General features: G+C 40.6%; 1 protein-coding gene across 5 annotated transcripts in view; it reads left to right on the top strand.

Moving 5' to 3' along the window:
* SYTL5 (synaptotagmin like 5) overlaps positions 1 to 9,769 on the top strand; it is an 85,661-nt gene extending 75,892 nt beyond the window's left edge. For all 5 annotated transcript variants that reach the window (XM_027886728.1, XM_027886551.1, XM_027886642.1 and 2 more), the window contains 3 exons: positions 1,725 to 1,860; positions 3,049 to 3,257; positions 3,701 to 9,769. In XM_027886728.1, the coding sequence (XP_027742529.1) occupies positions 1,725 to 1,860; positions 3,049 to 3,257; positions 3,701 to 3,843 (488 nt within the window). In that variant the 3' untranslated portion in view covers positions 3,844 to 9,769. The remainder of the gene's footprint in view (positions 1 to 1,724; positions 1,861 to 3,048; positions 3,258 to 3,700) is intronic.
* Positions 9,770 to 13,798: the final 4,029 nt, after the last annotated feature.

Below are 13,798 nucleotides of genomic sequence, written 5' to 3'. Positions count from 1 at the left end.
GGTACTAGTGAAGATTGGAATCATGCTTAAATATGCTAATTGTGTTCATCTATGGAAATTTTAAACCATGAATATGTTTCTCCTGCTCCATTCTCTTCTCTTGCACTGAGCTTCGGGAGAGAGAAGGGGAGAGTGCAGTCAAGGGCTGATGCGTGGCTGTGACCTAACTAAAAAAAAAAAACCTCCAGACATTAGATAACATGATCAAAGGCAACCACAGAGAAATAAACTGTCTGCATCATAGTCTGTAAGTTCTTTGTTCAGCTAGTTATACACAGTGTTTAGCTGATCAAAGTAATAGACTTCACTTAGTTCTTGGTACTTAATTCTCCTTAAGCTATTCCTCAGTTTCACTCTTTTTTTTCCCACTATTTTTCCTCTGCTCAGTCTTACTGTGCTATTGCTGTAATTTAGTCCTCCAAAATATTGTTTAGGTTCTTTAGGGTGAACGGTTATTTTCATCAGCAATGAACAGGTGAAATTAGTTACTAGCTCTTTGCATTGTCTTAACATCACGTGTCTTAATGGCCAGTCTCTTCGTGAACGAAGAACTGGGGAAGGTCTTTCCACCTTCCAGCCTGCGCATTGGATTTTTTAGGTGAGACACAGTGTGCGCGGAACTGAGCCCACCCTTTAATCCCGAGGTTCATCTGCCGGGGCCAAGCACACTTGGACGGTGGCAGCGAGGTCCTCAGGACGTAGATGGATTGCCTTATGGGCTAACGAGCTCCATCTGCCCGGGGAGGGGCCCCAACCGGGAATCGAACCCAGGTCTTTGCATTGTAGTAGCACGAGGAACACCAATCCTTTGAAGTGAAAGCAATCACTGGGTAGTATCTGAGTATTCACAGATATACCAGACACAGGTATCTCATTGTCTTAGCAACAGTATTGCTTGTTAGCATTTGGATTTGATAGATATATCAGATTTCTTTCTTTGCCTTTTTTTTTTTTTTTGACAGATGACCTTCCCTGTGCTACCAATAAGGTTTTCTCAAGGTTTTCTCTCTTAAAAGCTGATTGTTGTCTGCTGAGACCAGATATGCTGTCTGCATTTTTTTAAATTAGTACCTTTTAGCATCGCTCCTGATCTGTTTTTCTGATGTTTTCATCCTGAATCAGGGTATACGATCCCTGCTGATAAGCTTCTTAGAATGTGCAGCAGCAGCAAGGACACATGTCCTTGTGCTGCTGTTTGAAAGCAGAAGCGTGTCAGTGAGCACTGTGTCCTTCAAATGGTCTCTGAGGAGCTGTGCATCCTTACACATAGGATATATTTGGTTTCTTTCTGGATTTAAGCTATGGGACAAAGGTTTTATAGCTTGCTTTTTTGGTCTAGGGCTGCTTTAACATCAGCAGTGGAAGTGGATTCTGAAAAGCGGGTAGTATTTACAGGGCATGAGTCCTTTGTGTTCAGCAAAGTAAGCCAGAAATACTTAAATTCTCACAGGACTTCAGATAGGACATGCTGTTGTGTCCTGCAAGGACTACCTAGTTACACAGTCAAGTTCTTTATCAAATATGGAGTGACCTTTCTGCCCCTGCCTTACTATTTTCTCTACCCACAGAGAATCCGAATCTCCTCATAAGGAATGTTTTAATCCCATTGCAGTAAATTATTTTTAAAAATCTAGCAACATCTACAATTTATGTTTCCAAATCAGTCTTACAGTGTATATATAATTTCAGATGATGATGATGATGCAACTTTGTTTCATGTATAGGAAAGAAGAGCTTTAAAAAAGGAAAAAAAGGAGATTCTCATGTGCCATCTGGAGGTATATTAGAAGTCCTCATCAAAGAAGCAAAGAATTTAACAGCAGTGAAATCAGGAGGCACATCTGACACCTTTGTGAAAGGGTTTGTGGCTTTTTTTCCCTCCACTCTTCTTAATGGCTGCACTGAATCATATTCTGGCTGACCCTGTTTTTTTCACTATCTCTGCATACCTGTGTGTAGAGTGTCAGTCCCAAAAAGCAACTGGCACCTTGAAATTGTATGCTGAAGAGAAGGATGCTGTGGAACAGGGGCAGAGAGGCATGAGTTGTCCCAGGGGTTAAATACAAATATATTATACATCTGAGACAAGAAACAGAACCATTCAAACATAAGCATCCGATTACTGGTGTACCTGATGTTATAAAACACAATGTTTGACCTTCGCTGACAGGCCAACGTGTATTTCTCAGCAGTGTGGAGCAGGGTTCTGTTTTCCTTGGACTGCTGGTCTGTCTTGTGTCACGGCCAAAAGCATGATCAAGTTGCCGTAAACCAGTTGAGGTTCTGCAGTGTTCTAATTTGAGATAGCTTGAGGTAATTTGACATAAAGGAGCCCACAGTTAACCCACTGGAGTAAATTAGCTCATGTTTATTGTCAAGTAAAAGCCTACACAGGAATCCTGATTGAGGTCTAGAGGTATAATTTGCTTGTGTGTTTGACCCTTTAGTATTCCATCAGCTTTGCTGAAGAAGGTGAAGGTAAAGACTATGAAAACTTGTAAAGACCTCTGATTTTTCAACTAGAGTTTTAAATTCTTTCAGTTTCATTAAAGGAATTCTCCACGACAAGTAAAATGTGAAGAAGTTGTCAGCATCTGTGTTTCTGCACTCAGTGGGGTTTTAGGCAACTCAAATTTATGATGCTAATTTGCTCAAGTTCCTTGTCAGTCATTTCCATTTCCTTCTAGAGGACCTCTTGTCCTGCTCTGAGAGGGACACTGGACAAGGTGACTCCAGAGGCCCCTTCTAGCCAATGATTTATGATTCTGTCTATATTTAGCCTCACCAAAATAAAAAGACTGTGGTTGTTCCCCAAGATTTGGGGCAAAGAGACCTAATTCCAGTTTCTGCTGGTTGTAACTGGCACTGTAACTATAAGAACAAATGAAGCACAAATGCAAAATATGCACTTCAGGTATATGCCTAATTTAATACCAGTGGGGAGATGGGGTCCTGATCCCATTTGAGCCTTTACATCACTGTAACTCTTTGTGAATATTATACAACAATCCATTCACATATTCAGTTTTGCTTTTCTGTATCTCACAGATATCTGCTCCCAGATGACAGCAAAGCTACAAAACACAAAACTCCCATAGTAAAAAAGAGCGTGAACCCCCAGTGGAATCACACCTTTGCTTTCAGTGGCTTGACTTCAAGGGATATACACAATGTCTGCCTAGAACTGACTGTGTGGGACAAGGAGTCACTTTCCAGTAATATTTTTTTGGGAGGTGTCCGTCTGAGCACTGGAAATGGTAAGGTCCCTTCTGACTCATGATTGCTCTTACTGTTCTCCTCTCCTCCTTCCTCATCCTGTGTGATTCATGTGTGGGAAGGACAGAAATGTTACAGTGTGTTTGGAAAGTACACGGGAACTTGGGGAAATTGAAAAGTGAGAGGAGGTAACATGTAATAGATAGATAATTTAGATTTAGGTGTGAATCCATTCTTCCTCTGCTAGGAAAAAGTTGCTTGTGGAGCAGAGTGGGAAGGTATATGCCTCTGGTCATGTGCCAGAATGGAATTTTATGACAAACTGGTGCTCTCCAGGAGCTACCTGTTTTCAGTATAACTCCCTGTACAGATGGTAGTGTGAAGTGCTCTGCATTTTTTTGTACACTGTTATAGCAAACGAGCAGTGGTATTAAGTAGCTGGTTCCTAATATGACAAAATGCCTTGTGTTTTTGTAATTGTCAGGCATAAGTAACGGCAAGGAGGTCGATTGGATGGACTCTCAGGGGGAAGAGCAGCACCTCTGGCAGAGGATGATTGACAGCCCTGGAGTTCCAGTGGAGGGGATATTAATGCTGAGATCCAGCATGGGAAAACGCAGACCCTGAAAGACTTTCACTGCCCAGGGCTACAACATGTACACCTGACTTCAACGGTGTTCAGGCTCCCACCACTTTGCCCATATGAACAAGGGGAAGGGTTGTGCTCTTTGCCTTGGATATTAAGGCTCCAAGTGAGGTTCCAATGCATTCTGCACTTTCATGCACACATTTTTTTACCCAGGTTTCCTGTGTGAATCATATTTCCCCTGAAGCCAGTGAGAACAGGACCTTGTACAGGGACTGGCTTTCTTTGTCCCTTCTGGTGACTGGTGTGCAGATGATGAGCACTTCTACTTGGGGGATGCTCAGAGTGAGCAAATTCTCTAGTTGGTCATTTAAAAAGTAACACCTGGTTTACACATCCCCTTCTTGGTCAAAGATGGCCTAGAAGGCAGGAGGGGTACAGTGCAAGCAGATTCAGAGTGAGTCTGTGCAGTGGTATTTGGAAGTTAAGGAGCCATTACAGCATGAAGGGTAACAAGCAGCATTTCTTTATCATCTTTACTTGCTGGGCTCTGCAGAGGTAACTTGAGACCAAGCAGCCAACCAAGGGAGGCCAGTGCAGTATGTTGCACACTAGAAATAGGCAGCAGGTGAGCAGTTCTGGGGAACAGGTGTTCTCAGGGGTGTTTTAATGTACTGTACGAAAGGTAGACTTGGTTCAATGTGATCAAAGAACTTCTAATGAAAACAAAACATAACAAATCCTCGAATAATTTTCAGAACTACATGATATTACTGTGTTTTCATTCAGTTGACAGCTCTGACAGGATCTTCTGATGCCATTGAACAGAGGTGGTATGTCCACTCCACAGGCCTGTCCCCATCTATGTCACTGAGATAAAACATGTACCAGGTTTGGACATAATTATCTAAGACCTCAATTCAACAGATAGTGTAGTAAAATAAAGAGATTGAAGCACATGCCAAAATGACTTGCAAAACTGTAGAATTTTCCCTGAAAGGTCTGGGGTCCCACTCAGATGTGCCCAGGCACATTAATTATTAACCAGAGTAGGATTTTTTTTCTCCTGAACGTCTGTCTGTGAGCTAACGGTGGATTTAATGACAGTGGGTCTTGGCCAATTCAATCATTAATCTTACTGATGGTGACAATTGTTCAACAGTAATTTTGCCATTTGGATTCCAAAAGTGATTTTTCCACCTATTTAGATCCCTCACTCTTTGGAGACCTGCATAGATCATTTGTGAAGAGCATGCTGCTTTGAATAGCTATTGTGGGCTAATTCTACCACAATAAGATAGGATTATAATGTTTTCTCAAGGACAGCACATGTCCTTCAGATATTATCCTATTGGATAATAGCATAATTGTATGGAATGTGATTTCTCAGGATATAAGACGAAGGAAGATCAGGAAACTGAAAGAAAAACATTTCTTCTGGATTTTCCAGAGTTAGAACACAGCTTTCTATTTTTACTGGTAAATTAATTTATAATTTTTCTTCCCTTTTTTTATTTTTTAATTCCAATGTTCTCTTTTTGGAAATATAGTATTAGTACTAAGGAAATAATTTGAAATACATGGAAATTTATGTAGATTACTGGAAAAAACCTAAAATCTATCAAATAATGTGTCATTGCTGTAGATCAAAACACCAGTATTCAAATATATCTGTGAAGAAAAAGACCATAAAATCTAACGAGAGATCTAAATGTTCTGCCCAATCCAGAAACTGCAAGAAATCTAGACTGAATAACAGAACATGAACTGATAGCTAAGTAACTACAGCAGAAAATTTTGACATCTGTAATTGTACAATTACATACAGGTATTTAGAACTGAATTCAAAACCTTAAAATTTAATGTCCTTTTTTTTTTTTTTAAAGATATTTTATACTGGTTTTTGTTTGACTGGCTGGAAACTATGGGGAAGTTCACAACCAGTCTTTTAAAATGCTAATATTATTGGACAAAAAGTATTTATCTGTGTTTAAAATAGCAGTTTTAATAGAATTATTTATTTCACTATGAATATTGTCTATCAAAATTGTGATATGACTTTTAGAAGTCATTGGAGGTACTGCTTGCCCAGTTGGAGACTCGCAGTTTTCAGAAACTACCAAGTAATCTTTGAAAATAAAATTCTCTTAGAGAAGCTCAGATTGGTAGCCAAAATTCAGTAGTTACTCAAGAAAACTGATTTCATTTTCCTTCTTTATTCTTCATTTTCTTCTGAAGTTTGGCTCCAAATGGGCAATGGAGCTGGTCTAATGTAGTTTACCTGCCTTTTCCTTTTTCTAACCTAAATGATTCTATGATTTTACAATTCTCTGCCGCAGATGCTGTGAGCTGGTAAATTAGAGCACAAACACGAAGCACATAACGTTTTATGACCTTTTTCTGATCATGATAGTCTGTCTTGAAGTATTAGATAAATTTTTTTATCAGTATTTTCAAAAGTGAAACCAAACCTAACTTTTAGCACCTAAACTACCTCTGCCTTTAACACAATTGTTATAAGTTGTCTTGCTTGTTTGTACTAAAACTGAATTTATTTTGGGAATAATGATATCACATGGACATGTAGGCACAAACTTGATACTTTTTCTTGATAGATTGTTGATTCCAAGAGATAAAGCTTGTTGAATCTAAAGAAAATGATTATTTGAAGTAAAATTCCAGTCAGAGCTGTAGAGGAACACTGGGCTTTGGATGGTTTGCTTTTGTTTCATTTTGATGATGAAAATGAGAAAAATAGTAAGAATGCAAAACTCCTCCAAGCTGGACCTCAAACTGGGCACTTTTACATTTGCCAAACTGAAAACCTCAAAGTAATTTTGAACTGAATGTACTCTTGCATGGAGTACAAGAATTTGTCCAATTTTTTTGAAAAGTACTTCCTAACCTTCTAAGTATGAACACCTTAGCTAAATCAGGTCTTGCTTTGAAAGAAAAAAGTTTTTACTTTACTGCTTCAATTTCTGCCCATTTTAGTGCTGTCTGTGATGAGTGGTCTCATCTGGGAGGTATCACACAGTGCACACACGGGCTTTAAGTTCTGCCTTTTCCTTCCAGGGGGCCAAATGTCACTCTGAGCCCACACCTGAAATGACAGGCTGCGCTATGAGTAGGCTGCAGGGTTCAACTGCATTTCAGCATGTGAAAGGAACAATTTCACCTGGAAAGTAATTTTGGTCAAGGTGCTGCTTTTTGCGATTGATGAGATTTGGAGTAGCACCAGTTACCTCCTGGTTTAGCAGTGACAGTTGTGCTGTGTGGTAGCAAATAATAGATATCACACACATCATAGCCCGGGAGAGATGATGAGCATCATAAAAACACTGGAGCAATTTGGGAAGTTTTGTTGCTCTGTGGTGTTATCGGCACATCTGTAGGAAGCGTCTGATTTATGGAAAATGTCGTGTTTAATTACATCTCTCCTATCTTTGTCCTCTCCTTCTATAAAAATGGTTTATGGTTTGGAAAAAGGACAAGATGATTAACTGCAGATGTGATTTCTTGTTTCCCAGATATTTGAATTAATTGCCTATAATTGTGCATTATCATGTTCTGTGTGTTACCAGGCTGAACAAAAAGACAGAAAGACAGGAATTACACTAAAGCCTTCCTTTTCTATCTATCTGTGGTTTTGGTATTGAAGGTTCCTGAATGGTTTATTGAAGGCTAATTTTTAGGAGGAAATAACTACAATTTTACCATTGATTCAGAAACTCCTGCCCTGAGTAAATAGATACAGCAGGGCTTATGTTTCTGAAGTCTTTTTCCACACAGACCTGAATAACTGAAGCTGTGTCAGTGGAGAAGAAATCTCCTCTATGCTTTCAGAAAATGTTTTGCAAACCACATTTTACTCTGATACATAATTTTTTAGCAAGGTAAGTACAGGCTGTTCATCATTGTCTTTTCCCCCTTGTGATAAGATTTTGAGAGTACAACCCATTAAAGAAGGATAAAAGTGCAGTTTGTTCTGTAAAAGGTCGAGTGGGGCCAGTAAATACATCTACAGACAGTGCCAGTATCTATCAAAAAGAGCTGATGCTTAGGGGTCTCCAAGCCCTGCCATCCGACTTTGTTATCCAGCGTTGTTCTCCAGAGGTTTCTCTACTCAATTTTTCAACTATCTGGTACTTGAGGATTCTAAACATTGGTGCTCTTGCATGTTTAGATACCAAAAGCAGGATAAAATAGGTATGAAATGACCTCCCCATCTCCTCCACCTCTGTCATGTTATGTTTAAGTCAGAGTGGGAGGAAAGCTGCAAAGACTCGGAGAAGCACTGTTGCCATCCTCCTTTGCTAATCCAAGTGCCATTGCCTTCCTTGGATACCTTCTAGATGTCACTTTTTCATCTTTCTTTCCCAGCTGGATGCTTTGGCAGATGGTTTAAGAGGGAAGGCATTGGGATGGTGAGCATGTTTTGATCATGGTGAATTAGACTGGAAGGTTATTCTTCTGTGTCTCTTCCAATGCAGATTATGCCAAGGTAACATGAAAGAAGCATTTTTACATATTAATTTTTGATTTTTCTCTTCCTTACTGGTTAGGTCCTGCTAAGTGAAATTATTCTAAATTGTATTCTGCAAAATATCAGCTCAACTGTGACAGTAGAGCAGCCTTTGAGCATTCACTGGTATGAACTGATAAGAACAGGTAACAGGGGGGTTGAGCTTAGTCTTGGCATAATTTTGGCTTCTTGAGGAGCATGCACTTTGCCCGGCTACAGGCATGCAAAGTTTGCATTATGCTCTATAGAGTCAATGAAGAGACAGGCTGCTTGGATCTCTTATACCTTTGGAAAAGAGATGAGAGTCCTATTTTCACAGCTGTCTAGTTTGTGGATTCACACAAGACAGTAAAGGTTGTATCTGAATCTTTGCAAGGGTCTCTCTTCCCTTCATCCCTCCCTTTGGTTCAGTAGTCCTGACCAGAAGGTTCTACCTGTACATTAATCTCTAGTTTCTGGAAAGAGGCACCATGTAGAAGTGAAGTAACAGCCCCACTTATGCCCACCCACATGAGGTTAAGACTGAAATTTTACTTCCCAAACACAGTATTGATTTACAGCTCTTTGCCACAATGGCAGAAACAAACATCTCCTGAAAGCTGTCCGTGCACTTTATAAAATATTTTTTTTTTAAGTAAGAAAAAAATTTGTAGTTTTATTTATTTATGTTTTACACATAGAAATGTAAAGATTGAGGAATGCTAGAGAAATGATGGTAGGGCGTGGTAAATTCCAAAATAGGATGCAGACTTTGATTTGCAGTGATGCCCTTCCCCACAGCTCAGCAGGAGGTGCTGAGAAGCACGCGACCAGAACCTTACCACTGTGTCCCATAAATTTTCTGCCTGGTGATTTCATGTTTGCAAATGCTGTTTAATAAGTGGTAATAATACAGTGTCAATTATACTGTGTATATTGACACTGGCACTGGAAACTGAATCTCAACTTGCTTTTTAGGTGTTTTTGTGTTGCTGTTGAAACGTACCCTTGCTGCATCTTGGCCCTTTATTTAGACTAGTAATCTCAACAGTTCTACTTTGTGGCAATAATATATATATGGCTGTGTGTTAGTGCTCCTGACTGCTTAATGTATATTTTTGAGGATAATTCTAATTCTTGAGATTTGCCTAAAGCCAAGCACAGTCATTTATTTGCAGCAATTATGAAATGTCACATATCTCTTATTCTGCCTTTGTTCTGCTTAAAATCTGTTGCTAGCAATTTGTTTAATTATGCTGCTGGACATGAACAGTAGTAGTACTAAATGGCATTTTCAGTATGTTAAGTTCAGCCCAAATTTAGACAAAGCAATGTTTCCTGCTGAGAACATTTTTGTACTGTGCATTGTAAATTCAGTTTTGTGGACAAAGGTGAATGGTAATGCATTTGCAACTGTTGTCAAGATTTCTGTTCTGTCTTTTAAATTAAAATTCTGAAATGTTGCCGTGTCTTTATCTCTCCTAAAATGCATTACAGCAAACTATAAGCATGTCTCCCAAGAATATCCCATATTATCTCATTGAGATAAAGGTATGTGATGACTAATGCAAGAGGCCTGGCATATCTTCAGAGGTGGGACTACACTGATGATGTCTCTGTCTCTGCTTTTTTTTTTGTTTGTCCTAAAAACTCCCAAAGTGTAGAAATTGAACTGTTTTTGATTTCATAAGCAGGTCGTCCCTTCTAACTCTGAAACTCCAGCCTCTTCCCTAGTGCAAGGTCCTGCCCACCTGAAAATCCACATATGTTCAAAATGCATATTTTCTGTAATTGTTGGTCCTGATTTCTTTATTATTATTATTACTATTATTATTATTAAGAAAAAACAAGCATTTTAGCACTCAATTTATACCTACAGCTGAGTCATGTTCAGGTCAATTTACCTCAGAGCTGAAGGCTCTCTTGCATCTTCTCTTGGTTCTCCAGTTCCCTGGGATTTTTTGTCTTCTTGTGTCTTCCCTGCTGTCTGAGAATGGTCCTGGCTCTGGGCTTGTGCTGCCTCTGCTCACTTTGGAGTAGTCCAAAAGTCTGGCTCAGCTCCTGGGTTCCTTTACCCAGGTTAAGGGGAGACCAGCTCAGGGAGGCTCACAGGTCTCGTGGTGTGATTTGGGCACAGGCAGATGACTCCTTTACCCTCACACCACTCCTGTTCAGCTCATTCCCATGCTGGTTCTGGCCTTTTTGGGGAGGTCAAACATCTCTAAACTGAAAAGCAGCTGCAGGTGGGGAAGAGCCCTCCTGCCATTTCTCTACTCTTTGTACCTTTGCTTGGGACTCTTCTTAAGGATTTTCATGGACATCTGGATGACACTTCTGTAACTTCTGTACAGTTGAACTGCAGTCTCTACTCCCCTTCTATTTGAGGTGATAGATGCCAAATTCCCCTTGTAAATTTGAAGTATGGGCCATGCTAGTTACTGAAATGCAGGTCTGGGTTACTTTCTGACTCTGTGGGTGGCAGTGGGAGATATGCTGGTAAATAGATACACACTAGCACATGCTGCATGGATGCTGGTTTTCCCAGCTGTTTCCCTTGTGCTTCACTGAGCATGCAGCAGCTGGATCACTGCTTGAAAGGGGCCAGAAACATGCGTGTGCTCTCCTCAGGTGCCCCTGTCCTCACTGGCTCCTCTAGCCCAGGCAGCCTTGCTGCTCTCTGCCTTCCAGCATCTGTAAATGGTTTCCTGCTCTTCCCTTCACCAAGCTGCCGTAAAAATACCCTCCAACCACAAATGGGGAGAGAGAAATGGGCAGCAGCTATACAGTTGAGAGGAGCTATTCCACCTCCTGAGGGTGTGAAGCACTCATTCCCTTTTACCTTTCTGTGGATGTGCAACAGGAACAGAGACTGTGCTGAGTGCCTGGAAATGATCAAGTGCTGAGATTCCACAGCATAAGCTCCATTATTTCACCACCTCAATTTCAAAAGTGGGTTGTGATTGTAAAAGTATTTAAATATACTTCAGGTTACTTTTTAGCTTCTACATTTTCATTAATTATCTGATGCAGTCTGACTCACGCTCTTATGTAAGTTCTGAGCTGTAATGAAGCTGCAGGTTGTAGTCATTTAGTGCAGAGCTGTTAAGGGTCATTGGTATTTTCATTAAAACACAACACTTTCTGTCCCAGAGGGAAGGGGTTGGAACTTCGAGAATAGGGATGTGCAACTCCAAATTTTGTCTCTCCTCTGCTGTAGAGGAGATGTGTTACAGCAGGGGTTGTTCTAATCTAATTAGGTGGATTATTGGGTAGAATCTGGGGAAAATCAGGCCATTTACAAGATTGCTTTGTGCTGAGAAATTGTTGCCTCCCAAAATTTATCTCAGTAATTTTGTTTGTAAAAGATGCTGCATGTCAGAAACAAGGAATTCTTTTCTGATCTAAAGTAATTGAAGTCTTTTGGTTCATATTCAAAACTGAAAAGTATCTCCAGATGTAGAAACCTCCAGCCCGTGACTGTGTCAACACACTGTGATGTGTCACATCTCCTGCAATGAACAGCCTGGAGGTGGGAATGGAAAGGATAGGACTTATGGCAGGTCTAATATTCATATTTTAAACCAGATTTGCATTTTGACAGCAATAATAGGATTAGAGCTAATGCAAGAAGAGCCATGTTTGTAGTACAAGAGAGACTCCAGACAGTAAAACTTTGAGGGAGAAGAGTTTTCTGTTAAACCTTTAATTAAAAAAGTGTACTGGTGTAGATACTGTACCTTGTTTACACAGTGTTATTTTTTCTGGGATTGAAAGGCTACAGGATGAATTACTGGAATATTTTGAATATATAATTGCTGGGCTAAAGCCAGAAATACTAAGCCCTTTGTTCAAACACTCCTTTCCCAAAAGGCCATTCTACCATATCCCTGTGTACATCCAGGCTAATTTGACTCCAAAATAGAGATGGCACATGGTGTTTTTCACTGTTCCCCGTAAAACTGTACAACAGAAAATGCCAAAAACCTTGTATTACTAATCAAGAACAGCTTTTCTTAATCACAGGATTTTAATAGATGTTCTGTGCAGAACTATAACCAGTAATCCAATCACTCATGCACTCTCCTCCACTTAACTCAATTTCCTGTAACAGCCTAGTGATTGCAGTCGCTTTCCTGATTGTAGCAATTTTAAAGCCCTGCTCCTGTTCACCCAGTCGTGAAAGATGACTGGATGCACCGACTTTGTACCTAAATCAAAATGGAGCAGCAGCAGATCGGAATTGCAGCAATACAGGAGAAAAACAGACCCTTTTGAGAATTTTTTAAAATAAATTTTAAATCAGTGGAAATCAGTTGCTCTGTTTTTTCAGTGAGAAAAGTGAGGGGAAAGAAAGGCTCCAAACCTGTCCACCTGTGATTCATGCTACAATTACACGCAGGCCAAAGAACGTGAGCCAGAGAACTGAGGCCCCAGCAGTGTGTATATGGATGTGTCCTTGGGCTTTGTTCTATATTCCTAGAATCACAGAAGGGTTTGGGTTGACAGGGAGTTTAAAAATCATCTGATTCCAACCCACTTGCTGTGGGCAGGGAACCTTTCCCTAGACCAGGCTGCTCAGAGCCCTGTTCAGCCTGGGCTTGAACCTCCAGGTTCTGGTGCCTCACCACCCTCATAGTAAATAATTTCTTCCCAACATCTAATCTAAACCTGCCCTCCATCTGCTTAAGGCCATTCCCCCTTGTTCTATCACTACATGCTATTGTGAAACATCCCTCTCCAGTTCTCTTGTAGGCCCCCTTTAATCTGCTATGGGGTGTCCTTGGAGCCTTCTCCAGGCTGAACAGCCCCAACTCGCTCAGCCTGCCTTCCTAGGAGAGATGCTCCAGCCCCTGGATCAACTTAGTGTCTCTTCTCTGGGCTTGTTTCAACAGGTGGGTGTCCTTGAGGTGACTGGCCCTGTCTAATTTTCTTAACCACTGCTGTTAGGCAGCAGAGGAAAGGCAATTGGGGTACAGCTGTGTCCATCATCACACTGGCTCTTATACTCCTTGCTCCTTTATAGTGGGTTCAGGACTTACTTTATTTTTGGCTTGGTCAGGTCTGGAAGAGAAATGTTATTTCTCTGATTTTTTTCATCACCAGTCCTGTCCTTGCAACATTTGTAAAGCTCAGCCAGAGCTGCCTTGGCCCCCAGTTGCAAATCTGGCACCACCACCTGCAAAGTTCAGGGCGTATCCTGATCTTCCTGACTTTTTGCAATCAGTATTGCACTGACCCTCCACCAGGTCAGTGTTTAAAAACAATTTCCCAACACTGGAAAGCAGACCATCCTGTTCATAAGACATGGCATATCACCGCCCTCCTTGGTGCTGTCATGCCTCAGTCCACAAATTACCTTTTGCTATCTAGTGCTGTGGCTGACTTCCCTCTCTTCACAGTCTGTTCCTGCCAGTGAGGGACTCTCTCTTTAAAAAAGTCTATGTGGTTTTTTTGGTTTGTTTTTGCCTTTTTTTTTCTTTTTTTTTTTTTTT

The sequence above is a fragment of the Empidonax traillii genome, unplaced genomic scaffold (genome assembly GCF_003031625.1).
Source record: "Empidonax traillii isolate 1590-97213 ecotype Southwest subspecies unplaced genomic scaffold, ASM303162v1 scaffold1:size7828297, whole genome shotgun sequence".
Taxonomy (NCBI): domain Eukaryota; kingdom Metazoa; phylum Chordata; class Aves; order Passeriformes; family Tyrannidae; genus Empidonax; species Empidonax traillii.
This window is presented reverse-complemented; position numbering and strand designations above follow the sequence as displayed.